Raw genomic sequence first — 27,221 nt, 5'->3', positions numbered from 1 at the left:
AAAGGGGGCGTATCTCATGAATACAGATAGCCCCGGCACCATATAGATAACACGGACATAAACAAACAAGATAGCTGCTTCTACATCCAGCGCTCAAAGAATATCACAGCCATTTGCAGAGCTTTTTTTAGATGTTATAGTAATAAAATAATGACTTGGATCGCATTATTGAGGAGTTTGGTGATAAAACGAGTGATCAGGAGATTTATCAGTATGCACTAATGAAGAGGTATGTGAAAAATACAGCGAACAAGGGGTGGGGTGGGGCTGGAGATGCAGAACTGAGTGTCCTGTTGATATGCAGTGCATTTTAAACCTGTTTTACTGTGAAAAAACTACTTTTTAAACAGCGCGTCTAAAATAAACTGCACGTGTGAAAATAAATTGTACCTGACGTGCCTGACGCGCGCTGAATAAATGGACCGCTAAGGGTTAATCATTTTACATTTGGCATGAGTTTCAATTTGTCATTAAGGTTTGTCATTTTACAAGCTATAAATGAATTGGGTTTCACTCTCATACCAATAGGTACACTTGAACTGGATTTGAACAAACTAACGCCTCCTGCCAAAACCCCACAAAAGTGCCTATTGGAAAGGATCACTGACATCAAGGGGCCTGCCTCACACAAATCTTCCCAGGATACCTCTCTCTTCACACAAAAATCAGTGAGAGGCTGGTGGCCGTGTATGTCAGAGGTGGATGGAAAACGTACCCTAACTGTAAGTGCAAGGGTTACATCTTTTGATTTGCTTTGTTATTGTTGTTCACATACAAATCAGCCAATTGACATACAATTGACCAAGCCTTGCAAACCACAATGCAACATAGCTATGCCCGGTTCAAGTTTTTGTGTACCTTTTATGTTTGAAGTTGTTGGTGGTGTTTTCTGGCTTGCAACCCTGTTACATCACCATTCAGCAACGAATGACAGAAATAGGGAACCTGGTTGTCCAGATTCTGTTGTCTCAACCTGCAGCCACTCTCAATTCACTGCCTCGTGGTCCCATTCTGTGCACTGCACTCAAAGGCATGACGTACAGTACTTATGTTTGCCGATGTGGTCTGGAAAATAGCAACATGGTATGAGGGTAACTTAATCATACATAAGCTTGTGGCATTGAGATGTTTGAAATTCAATTTGATGGGACCCAGTGTTAGAGGTGGGATAGTGAAATTAAATGTGTAGTTGGGGAAAATCCAAATATTTCACTTTTGATTTAAAAGAAATTACATGTATTTTTATTTTTAGGTGGTACTAAAATGTGGATTATTTATTTATTTATTTATTTATTTATTTATTATTATTATTATTATTATTATTATTATTATTATTATTACTACTTTTTGGTTTGTTGGGTGATAAAATAGTCATTTTGTTGTGCGTTTTTCATTTTTTTTTTTTTTTTTATTTGTTTCCAGCATTTCTGTTTTATTGTAATTTTATACTTTTGCTGAACTCTCAATATGATTTGCTGTCATTCCCAGGGTAAAGTTGAAATGACACTGGAGATTGTCACTGAGAAAGAGGCTGAGGAAAGGCCTGCTGGGAAGGGGAGAGATGAACCCAACATGAATCCAAAGCTGGATCCTCCAAAGTAAGTTTTATACCATTTCAAAGAGCTTGGGCAGCTGTCATGTCTTAACAGAATACAAGGAAATAAAATCAACTTTTGTATAGTTAGTGTGTAACATATCTCCAAATTACTAATCTAAGCAGGAGTTATTTGTGTTACTCTAAATGTTTATTATTAATTGGACTATATATATATATATATATATATATATATATATATATATATATATATATATATATATATATATATATATATATATATATATATATAATTTTAATAAGAATATGATTTTTTTGTATATATAATTTGTAAAGGAGTTCATCTTTATAGAGAATACATGTCTTTTAAAAGTTATTTTTAATGTTTATTTTTTTTCTTCAATCTAGCCGACCAGAAACCTCCTTTTTCTGGTTCACTAATCCATGCAAGACGATGAAGTTCATTGTGTGGCGCAGATTTAAATGGGTGTTCATTGGCATCATCATTCTAATACTCGTGCTGCTTTTCCTAGGAATACTCTTCTATTCATTACCGGTAGGGGTTCGTTTGTGGTGGTTGTTTTTTGTTTTTTTTTACTTGCATGTAAAACTGAACACAATGAAAATGTTATTTAAATTGACAGTACTAAGTTTGTATTCTTTTGGTTAGTTCAACATTTAATTTTGTCAGTGTTTTCTTTCTTTTGTTATTTAACAATACAAACACATCATTACTTTTTTTATATTTAATACGTGTTTATATCTAATCTCCCTTTTTGTTCTCTTTTTAAGAACTACATCTCAATGAAAATTGTGAAACCCTTTCAGTAAATCCTAAGAAAAGGAAAAGCCGAATGCCTTCAAGACAGAATGAATGACACTTGCTGCTTTCCTAAGCCTGAAGCCCTGAACCTCCATGGAGAATATTTTTTTTTTTTGGTTGGTTGTTTTTTCTTCAGGCAATACTAAAGCAATCAAAACTCTTATTTTAGTTTGCAAAACGTTGAGTTTAGAGACAGAACTAAATTGGGAGTAAGAGACAATAAATTTAGCTATATTTACTTCTGTTCTTATGGTAAATGGGTTTGTACATTGAATTGAATACATACATATTATTGTCTAGGCTTTTTATTCTTAACAGGGCAATTGGAAGGAGCAATGTCATGACCCCTAAATCAAATATGTTACACTGCATGTGGCGAGGAGAGTTTTAAAAAAATATATATATATATAGCTAGCTCTAATTTTAGCTTTTCATTCTTGTGACCAACCACACAATTTCTGCAACATTTAACTGTATATTTGGTGCTTTGCGTAGTCCGTTAATTTCTAACAATTTCTGTATTGGCACTGTGTAAAATAAGAGCGGAAAACGGTGGCAGAAAAACACCTGTAGAGATGCCCGAGGACCAAATGTTTAGTGTAATCTTAAACAAGTGACTTTAATGTAAAAAAACACTAACGTGGTTTCACAGATCCCATTTGGTGCTACATTACCATAAAATTAGGTAGTCCAGGATTAGTGCTATCGGAGCCTGTGTAACCAGTCATATAAATAATTGATGCCCCCAGAGCAATGACTGCATATCTCATCTTTTTTATTTGCTTTCACATTTAAATCTTTGACTGCACTGCATTTTATAGCAGAACCTTCCCCAATATATCAACCTGCTGTGTGTTATAATGAAAAGCAATTACATTTTCTACATGAACTACTGTGTATCAGCACAACCTCTACTGGCATAATCAGTGCTAAGACGGATTCAATGTATTTTCTAAAAGTTTAAAAGATTCACACAGCTTGTGGTATTCAAAAAAAATAAAAATAAATAAAAAATCATTCAATGTAAGAAACCACTACATATTTCCATTGTACTACCTCTTTACATTGAATGTTATACTCAAAGCACCACCCAGAGACACTTCCAATTAATTTCTGATGCTTTTAAGTTCAAACATGATTGTTTTTAACATATATGAGAGGTTGCACTGTATTCTATCATTTCTAGCATTCCTTCCTGCCAGTGATTTTTCTCCAATAGCAAAACACTTTAGGACAATTGAAGCCCAGCATATACAGTATAACACAAAATATATCTGCATAGTTAAAAATGAAGTGTTGAATGTATTGCCTATACTGAACACAGATTCAAATGCTTACCTGTCCTATTGTATACTTTTCGTGTTTGCCTGATCTGGGGGCCTTTCAATTGCAATGCCCAATATGGCTGCCAGGCCACTGAATGTTTCAATTGTTGAAAGTTTTCAAATATGATTTTTTTTTTTTTTTAAATCCTATTGCTGACCCAGTATTTTTTTTGCAACTTTTGCTGTTTTACCAATGGTGGTTTACTAGCATTTATTGAAAAGAGCCATTGCCTATAAATGTAATAAAGTCTAAACTAAATGTAACTCTGACAATAAAGCCTTTAGGTAGAGTATATGAATTGTTTCTGAAAGAGCCACAGAAATGTGGATCAAATCGTTTTTTAAGGGTCGATTTGGGATAAACCGCAGCTGATTTATTTCGATCATTTTACAACACTGGGGACTATCCCGGGGTTGCATCTTGCACCTCTACATGGTTACCCTGGTACTGTGAAATGCTCTACTAAATCCAGCAGTGATTTTATCCAGGAGGGGTATAGATTGAACGTATCAACCCTAATGTTCTTATATGTATGCTTATAACTGAGGAATTGTTATTTTGATGTAAATGGAATTATGGTGGTTTTTCTTTTTTTTTTTTAAATCCATGCATCTTTATAAAAAGAATATGTAATGAAACATGCTTTTTGAAAACTATTAATAAAGGTCCAAAATACCATTTTATTTATTTCTTTGTGTGTTAGTTGAAGAGTTTCATTTTTTTCAGATGAAGTGCCAGGAGATCCAAGGTTAAGTTGATGTAATGTGTTTTAAATAAGTCATAATTATTCCTACTCTCAATTACATTTCTCTTTCTTTCTGACTATTGGCTCCTGTCTTACACAACTACCACCCTCTAACACACTTATACAATGGGCATGACCGCTTCTGTTTTATACAAACCCATTCAACACACTCATTAAATGGGCAGGGTGTTGTTTTAAACACCCTGTAAAAAAGCTTTTTGTCGCCTTTAGTAGACTACACAAACAGCAAGAAATGGTACACAAATATACATGTATACCTTCAGATGTGTGTTTCTAAAACAAATTTCATCCACAGCAAAGTATGCATACCTTACCCTACAAATCATTGGTTGGATAACAATATGGCTACAGGGGACCACATGAGCTCTACAGTACATCATATACCACTCGAGCCCTTTTTTAAGTGTAAGGGAATAAATAACGCTTAGGCTAGGAAGCACTAACAACACCATTGCCTTGAACCTATCCAGAGCCACAATAAGCATCCTGTAGAGAGTCTTCCCAGGAACAGAACAAAGAGTATTGTATACCGGTGCCCTGTTGGAATCAGGTACAGTATGTGCAGTCAGTATCTTTACAAGGCATAATAGTGTCAGGGATGACCTACTTCATTTTTTAATTATTTAATTGAAAATTATTAGGAACCAAGTTCGTACTGAGCTTTTCTCTCCCTTCTGTTAGGTTTACTGTCATTATATAGGAAAATGCATTGCCTTTAAAAACATTGCTGTTCTGTATGTGGAGAGGGACTGTTACAATAAATTGTGGCACCACCTATTTTGATGCAGCATGGTGTTGGTTCATCATCGCTAACCTTGCTGACCAGTTTTTAGACCTCTGTTGTACATCTGGTCCCTGTGATAAGTTTGGTGGAAACTGAGCAAGTGAACCACAGAGGTTTGAAAGCAATTGTAGCTAACAAAACCGTTCCATAACATGTCTGCACCATGCTCATCAATTCATTATTCGGTCTCAAATGTGCAGTTTTGAAAGACACATTTATTTTCATTTTAAAACAAACATGACATCTGGTGTTGCACTAGGTAAAAGAAAGTTCTGCTTACTAGACAGCCTGGGTCAGTTCACCTGGAGAGTAAAATTGTCCCCACCCTTTCACTGGCTTCTTTTCTGTGAAACCAATCAGCTTACTGACAGAAGACACTGCCGAAGTGTAAATGCAAACAGATAACAAGAATAATGGAACTGGGAGCGCCCTTTAACTTAAATTCTACCAGATGTCAAAACTGGTGTACTTGAATTTCAAAATGGCTAATATGGAATTAGTTTGGTAGCTACAATTACTTAAACCATCATCTGTATCTTGTAGCCTTCTGGAGAGGGGTAGTCAAATCTTGTGTTCCATGCATCGATTCCACATAAACTTGGAGATCAGCCCTTTTAAAATGCTGTTCAGCATTGCTGGGATCAGCTATTAGCTTTCTAGTTTGGACAAGTGTCCCCCTCTCCTTTCCTGGATACTTAAGTCTGCACAAATACTCTTGCATCTTCTGTTTGAAGCACAGATGTTAAAGCCATATAATACGGTGAGCTTTGTCATCTGTCTTCCTTTTCTTGTAAGCAATAAAAAGCTAGCCAGTGGCTGAACTTCTGAAGAGGCTTTTTGTTTTGCAGAGGCACATAATTCCACACCCTTGTGGAGAAAAAAATAATAAAAATATGACATCCATTTTGAAGAAAAAAAAAAAGAAATGTTTATTTTCTTTAGTCAAAACAATTATATCGAAAACGTAAAATAAACCCAAACCCACCAATATATTACAAAACCGCTGCGTAGAAATTGTTTTCAGACACAAGTGTTTTACGACCTGTTTGCCACTAATCATGTTCATTTTCGACTTCCGTGTAGAGCAAGGAGATGTTCCCGAGAGAAGTATCTATTTTTGCTGCCTGCCGTAAAGTAGTTTAGAAGGAAAAGGATCTTCTGAAAAAGGACTGCCTTTGTGTTGGATTTTGTCGTAGGAAAATATAAACATATAGGTATTGCAAAAATGCTAGCTAAACAACGTTACATTTATAACATCCATGCGGTGTAAATTTAGAGGATTTGTGCTTCTTTGTTAATGGTGTTTTCTAGATGCGGCTCACTAAGTATTTTTAAGTGTGTTTTCAAATGGACTCTGAACTTAAGTTATACCATCTCTGGGTATTTAATTTGGGATAAAACCAAGCGCGTTAGAAATCACGACAGTCACATCTACAGTTTTGCGTATGGCTAGAAAAATACTAGTCAGTTGTGTACAGAAATGGAGAAAAGCTGCTCTTTGCCTTTGTTTTAAATCTCAAAGGACGTACTATCAAAAGGACGTTACTCTTCTAACGAAATTCCTGTTGTAAGTGCAAGCAACTACTGCCAGTGATTAATTATTACTTGTTTATATATGCATTTCGAAACGAATATAACATAACCCCGGTAATTAGGGTGTGTGTGTGTGTGTATATATATATATATATATATATATATATATATATATATATAGAGGTACATTTATAACACAGCTTTTCAAATATGTGACTTGTTACTGAAAACGTTATGATTTATAAATACATCCTTGTGTAATACATAATGCTATGCGTTCTTATTGTTTAAGCATGCCTGCAGTTTCTGATTGTGAACAACCAAGAAAAAAACCGAGGTTGGAAATTAACACCAGCAACACTTTTACTACAAGCACAACAACAGGGTCCCAGCTGCTGTCAAACACAAGGGTGGCACAGCAAGAGATTGGCTTGGACACCATAGTATCTTGCATTCCTAATTCAAGCAAAGGTCTGTGATACCAGTTTTTGCTTATTAATACTTATTTGCAACAGGCATTCCATGTTCTGAAACTAAACATATGCTGCTATTTAAACTTGTTTATATATTTTTTATTCAATTATAAATTGTAAGTTTAGTGATCTTAAAATACAAGGGAATAGGCACTGGAAACAGACAGCTTGCCCTTGTATCTCTGAGTGCACCTCAAATCAGACCTGAACACCCCACTTCCATATAGTCAAGCAGATGTTGAAAACTGCTGAATTGTGTGTTGGTTATGCCAACTAGAAACGCACGTATTTCAGTTGTCATCTGAGATGGATTTAAACCCAGGCCTCCATAAGTCGCAGACATGAGAGAGTAGTAAATTTGCTTGCTGTACCACCTCAACTCTGTCTGAAGCTTTACCTGATCATTTGTCTACACCATTATTAAATTTATAAAAACGGATCCCCTTTTATTTTCATTGATTTATGACACGTCACGCATGCTCTGTGTCCCCAACCTGTGTATTTGTTGGATAATTACTTCAGTAATTAAACATATGTAGCGCAAGTCAGTATAGATACTGTATAATGTAATCTTCACAAATGCTAATTGTAGTTCTTTAACAACAATCTTTCTCAAATGGTTCATGAGTTGTGTCTCGCAAACAGTTGAACCAAAAGAGCTGAATCCTGGGATTTTTCAGTTTCTCATGGACACTAGTCTGCCTGAATCAGTTTTAATAAAAAAAAATCGACACCCCTGTTGCCTTACTTGAGATTGAATGACCCTATTTCTACTTTAATGGATTAGTAAGGTCCATCTTTACAGGATGCTTCGTACAGAATTGCATTGCCTTTCACTGTCCAAAAAAAAAAGTCATGGGGTCTCTGTTTTCTGGTAATGTTAAAATTACAGGAATAGGTCACATCCAATAAAATTCGCCTTCTCTTTATCATGCAAAATACAAAGCCCATTAGATCAGTGTTGTAGGACTGTAATAATATGAGTGTATAAGAATAAGAAACCAGAACTTGACATGTTTTCACCATGCACACATACAGTACCACATTGGAACCCTTTTGTTCATCACATGTGAACAATTTGGTCCACTTTGGAATTACCCTGTAGACATTTTCTGCAGGTTGTATTGTGATTTGATTTAATTTTTTTAATTTTTTGTTGAACAGATGTTTTTACAATGCTTACATTCATTTTTCTTCCCAATTGTTTTGCAGATAACAAACTGAAAACTGCTGATGCTTGTTGTGGCACAAGGAAGGAACTGAAAATGGACACTACAATGTAATCTATCTCTACCTCTGTTTGTCCTTTATGTTTTTGCTTGTGTGGTTTTGCCCAATTGTAAGAATGATACTTCAGTTACAGATACATTTATATAACACAAATGAATGGAATTTAGTTTCATACTTAATTTCACATTGATATGAAAACTATTTTTAACTGAAATATTACCTGCTTTCATTTTTTAAACTGAGAAGCAATGTTGGTTAATATTGTTTTGTAAATGTATTGTATATCTGAGGATTCATATTTGCTGTCCCAAAAAGGGTGAATATGCCAATCGAGTATAATATTAATAGTAACTAAACAAGCTTACAAATTTTGATTGATATTCAATATCATTCTTTTTTTCTCTCTCTCTCTAGAAATGTGAGCTCTAACAAAGAACTAGAAATAGGTGATTCTAGAAAAGATCTTATGTTAGATACTTCTTTTGGGAAGGAAAACATTCAGCAGAGAGATCCAATCAGAGAAAATAATTTGGGCCTGTCTAAAAATGAAGATGTTGAAATAAAAGGTGTAGACAAATCAGTAGAGTTCGAGGGAATGGACGTTTCAACAAGCACCAAAGCGGAGGTGTCTGGTACAAAGGCACATGGATTAGATAGTTCTAACCACAGAACAAAAGCTGACAATCAGATAAATTTGACTTGTGAAAAAAGACCGAAGAACCCATGCACTCTTGACACATGGCTAGTCAAACCAATAAAGGTGTGTCCAGTAGAGATGGCTGGGGGTAACCTGAATACAGATTCTACTTTAGACCAGGGAGGTCAAGCTGTTAGTAAGAGTCTCCAAACAGATGAAGAAGATGTGGAAATGATGAGTCCGGAGAGCCTGCCTAGCCACCCTGTGCTGTGTGAAGATAGCCTGAGTCGGGCTGAAAAACAAGGGAGTCATCCTAGAGCTGCTGAAGAATCCCCAGCTCTTGAAGATGAGATCTCCAGCAAGCAGATCTCTGACCCCAAGCTTGTGGCCAGCACCAAAGCAGACGCTGTTGAAGAACCCACTGAGACCAAAGATTCCATATTGGCTGAGGGGAAAGGGGAAAACAGAGAAGATGGAAAGACAGCAGCAGTTAACTCTAATAAGCCTGAGAAGACAGGAAGTCCACCTGGTCCCTCCTCATCCTCAGGTGCTGCAAAGTCTTCTGGAAAAAGGGAATCAAAAATTACTGATTTTTTCCAACAAAAGCAAGCAGAAACACCACCAACCAGGTAATTTTTGTTTTTTCATGCTGTAGTTTCCATTACAAGAAACGTGTCCATCATTCTAATGTGGCTGGTTCAGTTCTGTCTTTCAGTTATCAGACATAGCTGGGCTTCGGCTTTTGCTATTGCCATTTTGATGGACTTAGAAATACCATTTTCTATCTTAGTTTTTCACAGTCAATAAAAGAAAAACTTTATGAACTTTATTACATCATTACACATCAGGGCTGTTTGGTCTGAGGCTCCTGTGTGCAATAATGTTAAAATTATGGCCTTCCCATTTCTAAGCGAGTTAATATTGGTTTAGTTCCTGTGATTTGTACAAGGGTGGTCAAGTCTTATTCATTTGTATTGACTTGGAAGTTCTGTGATCAAGGCCAAAGGGGAATAACTCAGAGTGAGATGTCTGGCAGAATAAATACACTGATACATTAAAATGCTATCTGTGACTTCATGATATACTCTATCATTGAAAAGTATTAGGATGAATTAAAGAATGGATAAAGACTGGGGTTATGTATGTGATTCATGTTTCCCTCTGAGATGATCCCTGAATACTAAATATCTTTAATAGGATGCTAAAGATTTTAAAGACAAATCTATTAAACCAAAATATTATTAATTTACTAATGCATTCATGACTAGTTTCTGAATTGTTGACTGCCAATGCTTTTATTAGGTAATATGTGCTATCAGTTCATATTAGCTTGGTTTCTTTACTGAATACTGTAATATATGGGGAAACTGTAATCATTTCCTTTTTTTGTTCCATTGTTTGTATGACGTGCATTATTTGAAGCAGATTGTTGCTGTCTTCAAGTAGCCACTGTAGGTGAGAAATCATCAAAGGTTGTTTCTGAAATATAATCCTCTGGTGGGTGTGTCGTGCCAGTAAACAGAAAATGCTTGGCCTACGCACTTTAATTTCATGACTGTCCATGATCCTGATTGGTTTATTCTCTCCCAGGGTTTCGTTTTGCCTGTTTGACATTTTTTTGATGAAATTGAAAGCTAAACTAAGTCACTTTAAATCAGAATAAACGTAAGAGCAATATGGGTGTGTGTGTGTGTGTGTGTGTGTGTGTGTGCTATGAACTGTTTATATCTTGCATTCAAATGAGTAAGTGTGTTTGGAGCATACCAGGATGAAGGAAATGTGTTTGCAGTTCAGAATGGATTCCAAAGTGCAGAAAAATGTTGCTAAAAATAAAAAAAGTTCCACGTGAAAACAATGTGCAGCTGGAATACTTGTTTTATACTGTTTTTGTTATTGGTCTGTAATCAGCGTTTTTTTTTTTTTTTAATATGATGTTGTTCATGTGTTTTACAGCAGACAGAAGAACAGAAAATTGCAAAAACAGCTTAAATTAGTGCATTACAAACAGGCAACATTATTAACGTTAACATTATAGAAGCAAACAAATCAAACTCAGTTAAGGTGGATCAGTTGGTACCTGAATAGGTAATTAGTAAAACATGAACAGGCAATTCAGCTAAACACATGGATTAGATGAGAGTTCTTTTTACATAACATTTGGTTAATTTGCCAGTGTGAACCCTCGTGTTCCGGTTGACACACTGCACATTTGCTACAGTACCATATTTTAAAAACGAATTGTGCTTTCACGACAGTACAGCACAGTCAATCTTACATTTATCTATCAGACAGGGGTCGAAACTGAGCCCATTTCACAGCTCAGAAGAATTCATGTGGGGGCTCTGTGGTTGCACATAGTGAGCAATTAGAAGTATCAGCAACCACGTTTCCTCCAGCAGGGGTCTCTGTGGACCAAAGTATAGCCCCCACACAAATACAAAACAGCAAGTTAAATGTGTAAATCAAGGCCATTTCTTTACATGTAAAAATGTGTTCTATTGTTAATTGCATTATTCCCAGCATTGTTATCTTCTGTCACAGATGAGTTGCTCTAAAATTGACATATGATTCCACCTGGATATTACCATTTAACCTAATAAAGTGTCTTACTTTCCACATCAATTATTTACAAAATGTACATTTGTTATCTTGTTCTAACAGTGAGAAGGCCCAATGTGAATTTAAAGACAGAAAGCATAGCAGGACACCACCTAATAGAGGGCCAATTCCTCCTGGTGCAAAATGGCTGGGGACGCCCATTGATGAACTGAGGAGGATGCCAATGTGTGGCACCCCACTACCACACTTAAAAGCAACACCGTGTCATTTAGTGATGATAAGGGTAAGATTGATTTTTTTTTCTGCTAAGGTTCAGTGCTGTAAATCTGAACAAAATAAGCATGTAAACCTTTGTTTAAAAAGGTGGTTTAGGGCTCCCGAGTGGCACATCCGGTAAAGGCTCTCCGCGTGGAGTGCAGGACGCGCCCTATAGCCTGGAGGTCGTCTGTTCGAGTCCAGGCTATTCCACTGCCGACCCCTGTAGACTGGCCGGGTGCCTACGGGCATGCCTGTAAGCTGCCCAGGTTGGCTGCATGGTGGGCCTGCAGAGTGAAAAGAAGCAGTTGGCTGACGGCACATGTTTCGGAGGACAGCGTGTGTTTGTCTTTGTGAGCTGAGCCTCAAATACAACTGGCTGTTTCAAATTGGGAGAAAAACTGGGTAAAATCAATTGGCGACTACTAAATTAAATAAAATAAAATGTGGTTTACCATTAAAGTGGAAACAAGCAAGCCAATAAACTCAGGTTTGTATGCAGTACCTTATTCAATAAAGCTTATAAAATACAGTGCACTATAACTGTTAGTGGTAAAGTGAAATAAACCACTTGAGACTTTAATTTCCAGCAACATATTTAACCACATGTCAGATAATGTTGTTGTTCCATGCCTGACTTTTTTCTTGTATTATTTTAAAGACTGACCTTCTCCAAGAAGGAGAGGTCCCTGTTCCTTATCCCACCAAGTACAAGGACATCTGGGATGATGCCTATGTGAAGATGCCTTGTTCAGAAAGGAATCTTTTCCCAGTGGAACATGAAGTAGGCTACGTGCAGCAATGTTTTTTTTATTATTATTATTATTATTATTATTATTATTATTATTATTATTATTATTATTATTTTTTTAACTGAAAAGAAGCCTTGGGCAGCACTGATCAGTAGAAATTCTTGTTTTTGCAGGATGGAAGTCCTGTGGTGCAAAGTCGATGGGAGTTGATTCAAAACTCGCTGCAAAGCAGGTTCAACAGTTCCCTGGATGTGACGGTAATACAGATAAGAACTAGGCTTGTGCTGTAATTAGTAGAGCACCAAGCAGCTGATTAGAATTGCCTTGTTGGGGGATGATTTTGCAATCAGACCATTTACTAGTTTGTGTTCTTCTAAATCTCCTTATATTTATGCATTTTCTAAATTAGTCATTTAGTTAATACAATATATTAAAAATAATATAGATCAGTTGAGATGCAACACCCACATTAACCTGGACCCGTTTATTTGGATTGAGCCTCTGTACCAGATGCAGTTGAAGGTCTGTCTATTAATGTTGTGCAGAGAAACAGCCAGCAGGTGGCACAATTTCTCCAAAGTGTCCTGTACTGGTGCAAATCTCATGATGTATTGATCTTGAATAAAAGGAGATGGGTCTTCAATAAATTATAATATGAAGCATCAGTACACAAAAGACCAGTTTTGTTTTATTGAAAGCATACTACACATTTCTGAGAGAATTTACAGTAAACTCAATCGCTTTCTTTGCACGTCATCCTGCTTCCACTTTCTCTTTTTAACTTAAATGTTATGTTGTGCACAATTTACATTCATACATCGTTGTGTAGTATTGAACAGATATGTCTATAGAATAAAGAAATGCATTCTTTCATTAGACTTATTATTCTCTTTCCTATTTAGGATGCAATATTGAGATACAATGTCAGATATGCAAAGAAATGGGATTTCACTGCTCTTAATTTGCTTTGCACAGAGGTAAGGCATTGGATATTTATTACTCACTGGGGCTATACTTTTGTATAAGTGGTCACATTCTTTTTTTTTTTTTTTTTTTTAGCTAAAAAAATAAGTTAAAGCAGTGCTGTGACATAATAGACTTAAAGAAAAATGTAGAAACATTTGACCTTCCCTGAATCGTAATGTCTGATTCTAGTTGCTACATTGTGAAAATTTTATTTTTTACTTGCTTACTCCTAGGTTGTGTATTTTCTTTCTGCATAAAGCTTCAGTGATGTTCAGGGGAGGTTGTGGCTTAAATGCATTGTTTTTCCTGGTGTTTCTGTGACTTGTTGTATATGCAACTAAGCTGATATAATCATATTGTATTCCCATAATGTAATATGTTTGTAGAAAACTTTTGGTAGCGTTATTTTCTTTCTTGGAGTTTCTAAAAACTCATCCTTGCATGTATCAGAAATAATGGCTTTGCAGCACTGTATGATATAAAGTATAGTTTTATAAGTTTTTTTATACCTTGCCAGATACATTAATTATTGTGGACTATCACTCATATTGTAACAAAGTACGGGGCAAGGTAATGGATGGGATATACATTCGGCCCCGATTTGTACAATTTAACCCTGGATTCTAAGAGAAATTTTGTTCAGTGTCCCTGGCCTACTGAACTACACTTCCCAGGTTGAAAGACAGGTTCTAATTGAACAAGTGCCAGATTTGATTAGGCACCTGTTGGCAATTAGCACAGGTTTTTTTGACAAGGCTCAGTCCTGCACACAGACCTGGCGTGTTGCTGAGGAAAGTATTGTTTTCGATTGTAATTCTCTTGTAGAAACAATTACATTAGGTTTATGACTCGGTAAACGGCTTAGCCGTCCGAGACCTCAGTTTAGTCTCTAACAAGTTTAGGTAGACCTCCATGAAGGAGGCAGCCGTTTGTTTTGTTTGAATTTATTTTGTTTGGAAAAGTCATATGTATGTCAGTGTTTGAACAACCTGCCGAAACAAAAACTAATAATAAACATACGAGCGCCGTCTCGTTCAACCAAACTTGCGTTGTCAAAGGAATCAATTATTTACACTAGAAGACCGTGGTTCGACAGGAAGTCTGTGACAAAACTTCCCCCCACTGTGTCACAATATATATATATATATATATATATATATATATATATATATATATATATATATATATATATATATATATATATATACAGTATATGCATAACATGTGAAAGAAATACCTGTAGCCCTGTTTTTCTGGTCTTAAGCTGTTTGTGTTTTTAAATTTAGTAGTAAATCTTTAAAATGTCAGCTAGTTGAGAATGGAAGCCTTGCATGCACAAGGCATCAAGGAATGTATTCAGATTTCTGCAGATGGCCCATTATCATTAAATAATTTTGACAGTGCAAATTAAATAGAGCGGTCTAGTCCCCTAAGGATATCTTGCTGAATGTGAAATGTTATTAAGGGTTCCATATCAATCAGTTATTCTTGGATCACACGACTATTTATTCACTGTACCCTTTCAGATTTAACTGCTGTATAGAGAATAAAGGGGTAATAATTTCAAACCTTGTTGTTCGTTTAAAATTGACTAAACTATATTCCTTCATTTATTTAAGTTATGGCTATTACTTAATTATGCTGTATTAAGCAAATAGTTTAAGCCTTTATTTATTTATTTATTTATTTATTTATTTTAGCTCATTAAATTTGATAAGCTCTACCCACTATGACCTAATTATGTGGATTCTATTTATAAATCCAGTTAAATATACATCTTTTGAGAAATTAAACAGATACTGCATTGAATGAAGGACACATGCCCTTTTACAAATATTGGGAGAATTTACAGGTTGCATACCATTATACAGAGTAAATGTGTTATGTAGTATTCTATTGTGATACAAAAGATGAATATGCTGCAATGCATCTGTCATAGATGTTATGTACAGGCAGAAAGATATTACTCTAAGTGCATTTGCTAATGGTTAAATGATATATATTTTTTGCTCATTAAATACCAAGACACTTTCTTATTTTGTATTTATAAGAAATAGGTGGGCCTATTTCTAGTCTTGTTAGTGCTTTCTAAAACATATTCTCAATCTTGTTACCTGGGGCATACCAGTCCAGCATTTTAACCGTGAGCAGTCACTGAGCTGAAGTATTTATTTTCCTGTGTGCACTCTTTTGCACTGCTGGAGTCAGTCTGAGCCTGATCACTACGTCTTTTACCTAAGAAAGCTACAGTATATACTAATTATTGTATTTAATGAGTCATTGTGGTGGATTGTATTTTCAAGGCAAAGGTTATGTTTTACCATGTGAATGAGAAAAAATAAAATCTGCAGCTTGTACATTTTCTATGAAAAGCCCACTAACCCTTTAACCTTTGGCAATTATCACTGTCAGTATAATATACAGATGACCCTTATTTCTCAGTTCTGATTAGACAGTGGACCGTTGCCAAGATATGTAGGGCTGTTGTGTCTTCTACGCTAATGTTAGTCCACCTCCTGCCAACCTCCTAAGAACTAATTTAGCATGTTTTATAGCTCTCCTGTGTAGCGTTCCACTAAATTAATCCAGAGACATCTACCTATAATTTATATTCTAAATGAATCGATACACTTAGTGTTGTAATTTTTCACATAAAAAATGACAAATAGTCAAATGCATCACGGTCTGAAGGTCATTGTCTGATAAATGAAATCTTCAGAAATGTACTATTAGTGTGTCTCTGTTCTTTTTCTCTTTAAAAAAAATAAAAATAAATAAAATTCCAGAGGATTTATTTAGAAAATATGTGTGCCTATCACATTCAAGCCCCTTTATGGCTTTAAGAGCTATTTTGTGAATTCTAAGAACAATCACAGTTGGACAACAGGCAGTTCTGTGCAGTTTCCTGCATTGATTCATTTGTTGTGAAAACTCACGGTTTTAACATTCTTGGATCTATGTTCATGGGCACAGCTGACAGAATAGGTGCAGGAGTTCTCAGCTTTTTACAAGGTAGATTCACATATTCAACTTCATTGGTATGAACATTGGCCAGAAACAAGACTGTATCTGGAACTTCTTCAAACCTTTTGGAATATCCTATGGTTAATTTCTTCTAGGGCTTTCTATTACTTTCTTTCTATTACTGTTATTTGTTCAACGTTATAGTCTTTAGGCCAGGGATATGTTGATATACAGACAATATTTAAGTGTACTAGACTTTTTTGTGTAGCCTGTGACAGATGATGAATCATAATACATACAATGGCATTATTTAATCAGTTGTCTTGCTATTCCCAGACTTTTTGCCACTATACAGTATATTTACAATATATAATATTGTAAGGTTATTTAGAGCTGCATGTCTGTGGCCATTAATGCAGTGTGTTGTTTACTAGTGCCATCAGACTCTATTCTGCCTGCATGGGAATGACAATGAATTACTGTCATTTGGATGAAAATGTGCTGTTCTTACCAACATGCACCTGGCTCTACTTCTTTCTCTGAAGCTCCCAATGTAGACTGTAGACTAATTAAGAAAAAGACAGGCACAAAGCATGAAATCAACAGCTGTCTCTGATGGGCCATGTCAGGAGATGGAATCATGCATATATAGCATTTGAAAGGCAGTTATACTTGATTTTAAGTGACAGGTTATTTCCTTGCAAGCTCTATTGCTTCCCTTAGGAGCAGGCCTTAAAAATCTTATTTGAAGTAATTGTATCCGAGCAGAAAAAGCAGAATTTAACTGGTTACCAAAGGGTCATGTACAAAGCTTGTGCAAATAATTAGAAACCAGGAGTTTAGCGACTTCGGCTCTTCAGAGTGGACCATCACAAATTATTTCTTCATGAAATCAGCAAAACCTCACATAATTGAAGCATATAAAACACAGTAAAATGTTTATTTGTATAAACTGTAATTATGTACAGATGATATATTATACAGTCTTTTCATTTTCATTTAAAGTAGGAGGCTAGAAATCCTAAGTAGAAGGCAAGAGGGGTATGGAGGTCCCCCCCCCAGGACAGGTGCAGAGTGCAATACCCCCCCACCGAAAACAAATTTCAGGGTTTTGCAAGGGTCTAAAACTGTACATTTCATACAAAAAAATGTTAAGTTTCTAAAAATATTCATGGAACCAACCAGTCCTTACATTTATTTGTAGTCTTCCATGATTGAGTTTACATACTTTACCATGTCGCCGTTTCTCATTAACTACTGAGTCCGAGAATGCGCAAGTGCATTCATAACTAAATAAATAAATAATACATTTTAAAAAATGCGATTGAGCACTGTTGAGTTTACAGTTTTCAGAAGTTTGTTTCTGTTGCATTGTAAATATTCATGTGATTTCTACAGTAAGTTGTATTATTTTTTTTCTTTCATTAAAAAAAAAAAAGTACTTTATAGTATTACATTTAGCGCAAAAATACCCTCCCTCTCCCGACTGTTGCTCTTTCCTAATATGTTTTTGGATATTTGATGTATTTAAATCTGATCTGTGACCCAAAATGGCTAACATATTCTGGTCATGTGACTTTTTTGTTTAACTAACATTTTAAAATATTGGCTTAATACTCGTAAAAACTTGTATTCTGTGATTCTCTGTCATGTTTTAATTGTAAATGTGTTGGTGACCATAACCTCTTACCTAAGATGGCTATAGTTCTGGTAATATAACACTCTGAGTTAATGTATTAATATTTGGTACAGCTGTATTCTATGATTCTCAATTAAGTAACAATAATAATGTTGTTACTTTTCTTATGCCACATTTATTATTATTTTTTTTTTATCCCGGTTCAATGTTGCAAACCCCCGGCAACTCGGGGAACGGAGTCTGAAACACGCGTCCTCTGAAACACGCGTCCTCTGAAACACGCATCCTCCGAAACGTGCTCCTGCCAATCCGTCATTTTTTGCACTGCGGATCAACAGCAAAGCCACCAGATCCATAGTGCCGGAGGACAACACAGATCTGAATGGCTCCACTGCAGACCTGCAGGCACCCTATCAGCCACAGGGGTCGCTGGTGCACGGTGAACCGTGGATTGCCCTGCCGACCTAAGCCCTCCCTACCCGGTCGGCGCTCGGCCAAATGTGCGCCACCCACTAGGAACCCCCGGTCACGTTTGGTAATGATTCGATTCAAACCTGCAATCTCCAGGCTATAGGGCGCATCCTGCAGACCACTCGGAGCGCCTTTACTGAATACGCCACTCGGGAGCCCTCATGCCACGTTGTTTAAACGTACCATATCAATGATCTAGGTCTTTTTAATCTACCCATTTGACTTAATTTTTACAGACTTTCATCAGAGACGCCATTTGCCTACATTATGCCCCTGGGATATTTTTGTTCACAAATAAATACATTCCTAGTTGGTTTAGTGATGAAATTGTATTGAAGTCTCAGTAAGACCTGCTTTAGAACTGCTTGACTTTGAATGGACATTTATTACAACAGGTTATTCAGCAACCATGTACTGTGAATGTGCATTGTGACAGACATTAACAAAATATTTGCACTCAATTCGCTGAACAATATAGAAGGCAGAGGCTATCTCATGAAGTACATTGCAGTAACTTGGTTATTTGCTGCCCGTGGTGCCCATAATTCTTGACACTTTCTATAATATCCTGGTTTATTGAGGCTTATTCTTTTTAAACCTTTAAAGGTATCTTTGTAGGTGTCCAGTAGGGGGCACTGTTAACTAGCTGCAGTTCTGTTCAGGCTTGCTTTACAACACACCTATCAGCAAGTGCTGTTTATTTGTTAGTTTTTAGGTTTAATCCTCTGTTCCCGCTCTCAGGCCAGTCGCCATTTTTCACCCACCTAGCCTAAGCAACAGCTATTGCCAACCCTGGACTCAAGCCTAAGTGCCAATTGACTTTTATTCCTAACTGCGCAGGAGCGCAGAGGGAAATGCAGTGCTCCCTGTGGGTCGCTAGGATTGACAACCACACTATTATTCCTCATCCCGCATGGCTTTTCCTAGGCTTTATTTATTTATTTATTTATTTTACTTAAACTAGCATTGGTTTATTGTTTTAATACACAATATTTAATTTCGAGATTCGCATGCAAGTATACCAAACATGTTCAATGTTCAGAAAAAAGCGAACTTGCTCCACCTGGAAGTACAAACTGCAATGCATTGGATTGCTTATTTGGTTAAGCACTGTGATGCTTCAGGGCTGCATTTCAGAGCTGTCATTCACCAAAGGGAATGGCTGTTCCATCTTTAATAATGTAACAAGCTTTTTGAGGTCAGACATGATCCAATGTACAAAGCCTTTCAGGATAGTTCTGATGAACCTTAGGACCTTTAAATGTAATTAATGGCAGTTTACTGCAATTCTAATGTGCTAATAGTTTGTATCTGGTCTTATTTCTTTCTTACTCATTTCTTAATCATTTGACCAGGTGCCTACTGTGATACTGAACTACAGTACAACAGTCTGTTTTGCATTTTAATAGACCTAGGTGATTTTCTAAATCACCCAATGTGAGTATTATTTGAGCCAACAAAAAAAGTGCAAAATCATTGGTCAGTCTTAACCTTAAAGGTATGTGTGATTTGTTTACTAGTCATTATTTTTCTGTTTAACAAACCTGCTTTAGCCCGTACTTAAAATATGTATAAGGTTCAGTAGTCGCATATAATACGGACTGTATCAGGGTTTACTTCTTCACTTTTCCAGTACAGGGAAAGGAACTTGTAATCAATCATTTTATTTTATTTTATTATAAACCACATTTTCCTTCCCAAGGCAAGCCTAAACCCTACTGACAATGTTATTGTGGGAATTCTAATTGTGTGTGGAACCTCCATATGTGTAAGATGTAAAGAAGCCAATTTACAGCTTCTCCAGATTAAACACAACAACAAGTGTGTGGCATTATGGCAGGATTAGGAGACAAGGTTATCCGTGGTTTAGGATAATGGGATGTCTCAGTTGAGTCAGTATTTCTGGTTGGATTTTACAGTTAACAAATGCAATGCTCAAATGCCTAAAGGTCATGGCCTTTTTGTTGTGATTGTCATTGAATGTTACAATGTTATTAACAATGTAATTGTTGAATCTGGGATTTATAGCAGAAGAATATTTTATTCACTCTTCACTACTTACAAAGTGTTCTACCCTAAAGCGGCAAAGAAATAGAACTATATTAAATAATGCCAGCCACTTGCAATAAACTCTTCGGACTTAATTACATTTTCAAAACATCTCAGAAAAGCTACAGTAATTGTCAAGAGGTGAAAAGCCTCGGAGACCGTATAGTACTTTGATTGGCAGATGAAGTATAATGGCTATAAAAAAAAAAGAAATACGAATTAGCCCTTGTCTTGTAAACTGTCTTCCTAGTTTTCCGAAATGAATGTGTCAGCCTCTAGTTTTCTGATAAATGTCAGAAACGCTCTCCCTTTACTAAATAAGGTCCTTCGCTGCATAATACAGTGCTCTGATTTATATAAAAAATAAAAAGTCACAGGTGCGTGTTCCCTCCCTTGTGTTTTTTACAGTGTATGTTTTATTGCTCTCTTGCCCAGCTTTTAATCAGGAAGAGGCTCAGTAATTGAAGATGGGGTTGACAGCTGAGGACATTTTCAATCATGTTAACAGTGGAGTTAGCTGTGGTGGGAGTAAATAAGAGGTGGAGCGGGCAATATTTTTTACGCCCCTCCACCCCCCCCCGAAAACCACCAACTGGGAGGCAGTCAAGAAAATACTTTCAGATATAAAGCATGCTTGACTTGTCCTTTTAAAGTGTAGGGTGATTTTCTTATTTTCAGTCAGGCATAAGTACATGAAACAGTTGTTATACTGTATGAAGAAATAGTTAGTTTGTCATGGCATGTTTACACTGTCATTTCTACTATAATACAATTTGTAATGGATTAGGACCAAAAAACAAAAGTAATGGTATTCTGAATATTTGGGAAGTATCCTATCAGAAAGACATATTAATATATGCAAAAGGAAAAAAAAAACTGTTACACCTTGCCAAATCTAAATTTAAACAGCAACTTTGAAGAGCTACTTTATTATTATTATTATTATTATTATTATTATTATTATTATTATTATTATTATTATTATTATTATTATTATTATTTTTTTAAATACTTTTTGGAATGCCCTTTGTGACTGTCCTTTAGTACCTGGGATGCTGTGGAGTCTGCTTGTCAACTTGGTTCAGGTTTTGCCAGGAGAGCATCCTAGAATATATGCTGATAGCTATAGACATTCCACACATGCTCTTATCTATACGATAGTTAGCCTTTTTTGGGCATCCTTGTAAGTTTTGTTAAATCATGGTTTTAGTTTTAATCTAGGAAACTGGGTTGTAGGTGGATGTACCAACAGAGGCAAAGAAAGTCTAGATAAATATAGGCTAGGCCAGTATTGCAATAGTTTTTCTAGAATGCTGCCACCAATGCAAACAGTTTTAACTAATCAGTAGCGTCATTGTAGGGCGTTTTGGTAGAGAAAATGTATTTGTTGTGGATACTTTGTACGAATCTGTGGAGCCTACTGTATGGTTAGTGATAACTGAGATGTAATCAGATCCCTTAGTCTACTCACTACTCAAAATTCTGCCTCCCCTTTGATGCAGTTACAGCAACAGCATAATGTATATACCCCGTCAAGACACTTTATGCCAGTCCTGCACGTCGATTTTAACAATTTGTTTTGTATTGGAGTGCAGAGATTACTTCTGGGATCCTAGAATGTCTGTAGAATAAAGCATGATACAGATGTGCTCAAATTTGTTGGTACCCTTACAGCTCATTGAAATAATGCTTCATTCCTCCTGAAAAGTGATGAAATTAAAAGCTATTTTATCATGTATACTTGCATGCCTTTGGTATGTCATAGAATAAAGCAAAGAAGCTGTGAAAAGAGATGAATTATTGCTTATTCTACAAAGATATTCTAAAATGGCCTGGACACATTTGTTGGTACCCCTTAGAAAAGATAATAAATAATTGGATTATAGTGATATTTCAAACTAATTTGTTTCTTTAATTAGTATCACACATGTCTCCAATCTTGTAATCAGTCATTCAGCCTATTTAAATGGAGAAAAGTAGTCACTGTGCTGTTTGGTATCATTGTGTGCACCACACTGAACATGGACCAGAGAAAGCAAAGGAGAGAGTTGTCTGAGGAGATCAGAAAGAAAATAATAGACAAGCATGGTAAAGGTAAAGGCTACAAGACCATCTCCAAGCAGCTTGATGTTCCTGTGACAACAGTTGCAAATATTATTAAGAAGTTTAAGGTCCATGGAACTGTAGCCAACCTCCCTGGGCGCGGCCGCAAGAGGAAAATCGACCCCAGATTGAACAGAAGGATAGTGCGAATGGTAGAAAAAGAACCAAGGATAACTGCCAAAAAGATACAAGCTGAACTCCAAGGTGAAGGTACGTCAGTTTCTGATCGCACCATCCGTCGCTTTTTGAGCGAAAGTGGGCTCCATGGAAGAAGACCCAGGAGGACTCCACTGAAAGAAAAACATAAAAAAGCCAGACTGGAATTTGCTAAAATGCATATTGACAAGCCACAATCCTTCTGGGAGAATGTCCTTTGGACAGATGAGTCAAAACTGGAGCTTTTTGGCAAGTCACATCAGCTCTATGTTCACAGACGAAAAAATGAAGCTTTCAAAGAAAAGAACACCATACCTACAGTGAAACATGGAGGAGGCTCGGTTATGTTTTGGGGCTGCTTTGCTGCACCTGGCACAGGGTGCCTTGAATCTGTGCAGGGCACAATGAAATCTCAAGACTAGCAAGGCATTCTGGAGCGAAACGTACTGCCCAGTGTCAGAAAGCTCTGTCTCAGTCGCAGGTCATGGGTCCTCCAACAGGATAATGACCCAAAACACACAGCTAAAAGCACCCAAGAATGGATAAGAACAAAACATTGGACTATTCTGAAGTGGCCTTCTATGAGTCCTGATCTGAATCCTATCGAACATCTATGGAAAGAGCTGAAACTTGCAGTCTGGAGAAGGCACCCATCAAACCTGAGACAGCTGGAGCAGTTTGCTCAGGAAGAGTGGGCCAAACTACCTGTTAACAGGTGCAGAAGTCTCATTGAGAGCTACAGAAAACGTTTGATTGCAGTGATTGCCTCTAAAGGTTGTGCAACAAAATATTAGGTTAGCGGTCCCATCATTTTTGGCCATGCCATTTTCATTTGTTTTATTATTTACAATATTATGTTGAATAAAAAATCAAAAGCAAAGTCTGATTTCTATTAAATATGGAATAAACAATGGTGGATGCCAATTACTTTTGTCAGTTTCAAGTTATTTCAGAGAAAATTGTGCATTCTTCGTTTTTTGTGGAGGGGTACCAACAAATTTGAGCACGTCTGTATTTATACAGTAGGTATGACCCCTCTGAGCAGGTGATGCTTGCATCATCTAAGCCAAACAGGGATAATGTAAATACAGTATCCATGGAAGTTTACATTACATAAATGCTTCAAGGTTTTAAACAATAAAGACACAAGCTGTACTTGAACATAGTTTATGTATGCACCACCCAAATGCTTTTGAGTTTTGCGATTTAGGGCCAATATACTATTTTAAACTGGAAAAGCTGAAACGGAGGTTATTGAATCAAGGTTTTAGAAAAGAGCATTAAACGGAAAATGTGCAAGCTGTGGATCAGGTTGAAAAGTGTATAAAAAGTTAAAAGCAGTGCATCTGTCCTTGGCAATCTTGATCAGGTAGTTGCATTCAGATTTATGGAATGTAACCTCTCAAACATAGCCAGAGACCAGAGTCAGTCAACCTTTTCTAGTTTATTAAGGAATAAAAATCAGAAAAGAGTTGTTGTAAGTCTAAACTTTGCTGGGATGCAGGCTCATCTTTAGCTTGATTACTTTGTCAGCTTGATGTGATGTATAGACCTGTTCCAAGTCATGCGCAGCGTGTTGGTTTGGTTTAGTTGATTTGATGCACTGTCGAGGTTTGATTTAAAAACATCAGGGTTTGCTACCTCAGCTAAAGCCCATCCTAGCTGTCAGCTGCTGTCATTCATTATGCCCAGTGGAACAGTTTATGATGTCAAGCAGGTCATTACTTATGACAGTGTTTAGTCAAGCCTCCTTTGCAGCAATATAAATGTTCTTTGCTAAATTGCCAGTCAAGGCTTTTTGCCCTGGAACACCGTGTCCTGTAGCTCACTCTTGGCCATTTGCATCTGTTCCAAGAATCCATTTAATCAGCCAACATGCCCAACAACCTTGATGAAATTGCCCAGTGATTGATCATCTTGATGTTTTGCAGCCAATATTGCTGTAAAATACTTGGTAAATCTCAACTACTGTATGATAAAATAACTGCACATGTTTATTTTAAATCGGTCGTGGTTGCTTGGGAAGAGAGTAAAGTATGCTCTCGAGCATCTTAGGCATTTATATAAAGCCATACTTCTAACATTGCTCCTATAAATCTGTTTTACTTTAGTGTTTTTTTTGTAAAATATGTTTTACTGTACAGAAAAATTCCATATTAACATACCATACCATACCAATTGAATTTAAATAATGTCCTTCGTGTGCAAGCATCCCAGAGTACATAAACAGCAAGTTAAGAGCTCCAAACTACTCGCTTGTGAAAAGCCAAATCAAATAAATATTTAATGCTTTATTTAGTTTCATGCTTTAAAAATACTGACAGACTCACCATTCCGAATTCAATTTGGAAGTGAGTTCCAAAGTAAGGGAGCTCGGTAACTAAAAGCCCTTGCTCCATAGGTTTTTAATTGAGTTCTTGGAAACATTCATGGATTCAGATATACCTGCCCTCACTGTACCACAGTTGTACTGCCTTGTCGTTGGTATCTATTTTTGAGTTTGAAAAAAGTGTTTTTTGCTTTTTTTTAAGGAGATTGACTGTTCTGTTTGGGTATGGGGTAAAATCTTACAGTATGAAACAATTGTCACACACAGTATATTTTTTTTCATTAATTGGTGTTTGTTTTATTCAACAAAAGAGAGTTTATTTTCATTTCCAGATGTTTTAAGATTAATTCCATAAAGCAGTTTATGGGACATGGAATATGAAAATAAATCTAATATAAATTGTTATTGAATCTAATTTAATTCAGCAAGAAACTGGTTTAATTACAGAAAGTGTGAAAACAGCATAATCTGTTACAGTTCTGAATGAATTATGTCATGCCATAGCATTGCAGCACAGTGGAGAATAGGGTTTAAGTGTAATTTTGATGTGGTCATTTGAGGTGTCAAACTAATCCATAATCATTGGTGTCTAATTGATAGTATGTGTCAATGGTGACAGGAAATATGGTTATATTGAATTTTTAGGTTGGCTGATGCAGTATTGCAACCAGATTTTAAACCACTTAGCACTGAAAATGTTGGTCCATGTAATATGGTTTTAAATGGTATATTAATGTTCTGTGTTAAGGATTTGTGTACAAAAATAATTAAAAGATTAATTTATTATTATTTTTTTTATCTGCTTTTAGGTTCTTGAATATGCAGAAGTTGAACATCTGTTTGGATCTATTCTGCCTAAAATGGTGCACTTAGCTCTCAGACTGCCAAAGCTGTGCACCCAGGTAGGTCCAAGAGCCATGTGGCCATATCTGAAGCAGAGCCTCATTCAGCAAAGGCTGATTCATTTAATGGAGAATTTTAAAGGACAGTGCACATCCCTAATCGGAAAAGACACATTAGGAAAAATGGAAACACATCCATGGGTGATGGAAGGTATACAGAGAGAAATCTGACAGTTGTTTTCCACCCCTGTGGATTTTGAATGTTTTCCCTCTGGAACAAGGGATTTAACCACTTTTATATTATAGTTTTAGTCAATTAATTTCTTATACAGCACCAGGTATCGGGGTACACTTGACTTATATTATTTTGTTTTTTTTTAAGTTTGTCAACATTTCATCATTATACAAAAAAAAACAAAAAAAAACACATATTCCCTGGCATCCATTCAGCAGGGTCAGTTAAATTAAAGAACTGGCTGGGGGGAAAGTCCTACAAAGGGAATGGCTGATTTCCCTAAGAGATCTCCTGAATAAAGTGTCAACATGAATCATTAGAATTACTCTTCAAAACAAAGCCTTTTAGAGGCTTGTGTCAATTTTTGTTTTGTTCCATTACCAAACTATACAAACATCCTGTACTAATGTATTTAAAAGAGTGTTTGCTTGATCTGCTGTTAGGTTCTTGATTATGCTGAATTTGAACTTTTCTTTGGATCAATTGATTATGTATAGATTGGCTTGAATGGAATTACTTGGTATTAAAGTATATTGTAGTCTGGGTGAAACACACAAAGTTAGGATATTTTAATTGAATACTTGTAGCTGTATTCTATAATTTTCTCAATAAAGCTTTCTAATACTTGCTTACTAAACATGAACTGTTTCACTGCCACATTTAAAGTTTCAGTGACACATATAGACGTTGTGTAGGGGCCTTCATAAAGGTCCTTCAGTGTCATACATGTACAATTTACTGTCCTGTCCTAACCATGAATCCACCGAATTAAAC

General features: G+C 36.2%; 2 protein-coding genes across 9 annotated transcripts in view; both read left to right on the top strand.

Moving 5' to 3' along the window:
* Window positions 1-4,382, top strand: part of LOC117415472 (myoferlin) — a 59,635-nt gene extending 55,253 nt beyond the window's left edge. For all 7 annotated transcript variants that reach the window (XM_034025901.3, XM_034025903.3, XM_034025898.3 and 4 more), the window contains 4 exons: window positions 529-722; window positions 1,489-1,598; window positions 1,964-2,111; window positions 2,348-4,382. In XM_034025901.3, the coding sequence (XP_033881792.3) occupies window positions 529-722; window positions 1,489-1,598; window positions 1,964-2,111; window positions 2,348-2,386 (491 nt within the window). In that variant the 3' untranslated portion in view covers window positions 2,387-4,382. The remainder of the gene's footprint in view (window positions 1-528; window positions 723-1,488; window positions 1,599-1,963; window positions 2,112-2,347) is intronic.
* A 1,929-nt stretch (window positions 4,383-6,311) lies between these two features.
* The window catches only part of LOC117415677 (poly(ADP-ribose) glycohydrolase), a 64,666-nt gene continuing 43,756 nt past the window's right edge, over window positions 6,312-27,221 (top strand). The window contains exons 1-9 of one of the 2 annotated variants that reach the window (XM_034026316.3): window positions 6,312-6,468; window positions 7,080-7,258; window positions 8,473-8,539; window positions 8,905-9,756; window positions 11,789-11,969; window positions 12,603-12,725; window positions 12,867-12,950; window positions 13,596-13,670; window positions 26,180-26,272. In XM_034026316.3, the coding sequence (XP_033882207.3) occupies window positions 7,081-7,258; window positions 8,473-8,539; window positions 8,905-9,756; window positions 11,789-11,969; window positions 12,603-12,725; window positions 12,867-12,950; window positions 13,596-13,670; window positions 26,180-26,272 (1,653 nt within the window). In that variant the 5' untranslated portion in view covers window positions 6,312-6,468; window position 7,080. The other variant, XM_034026315.3, reaches the window with a different exon arrangement.

The sequence above is a fragment of the Acipenser ruthenus genome, chromosome 7 (genome assembly GCF_902713425.1).
Source record: "Acipenser ruthenus chromosome 7, fAciRut3.2 maternal haplotype, whole genome shotgun sequence".
In the NCBI taxonomy this organism is placed as follows: Eukaryota; Metazoa; Chordata; class Actinopteri; order Acipenseriformes; family Acipenseridae; genus Acipenser; species Acipenser ruthenus.
Note: the sequence above shows the minus strand (reverse complement) of the source record. Positions and strands in the feature narration are given on the sequence as shown.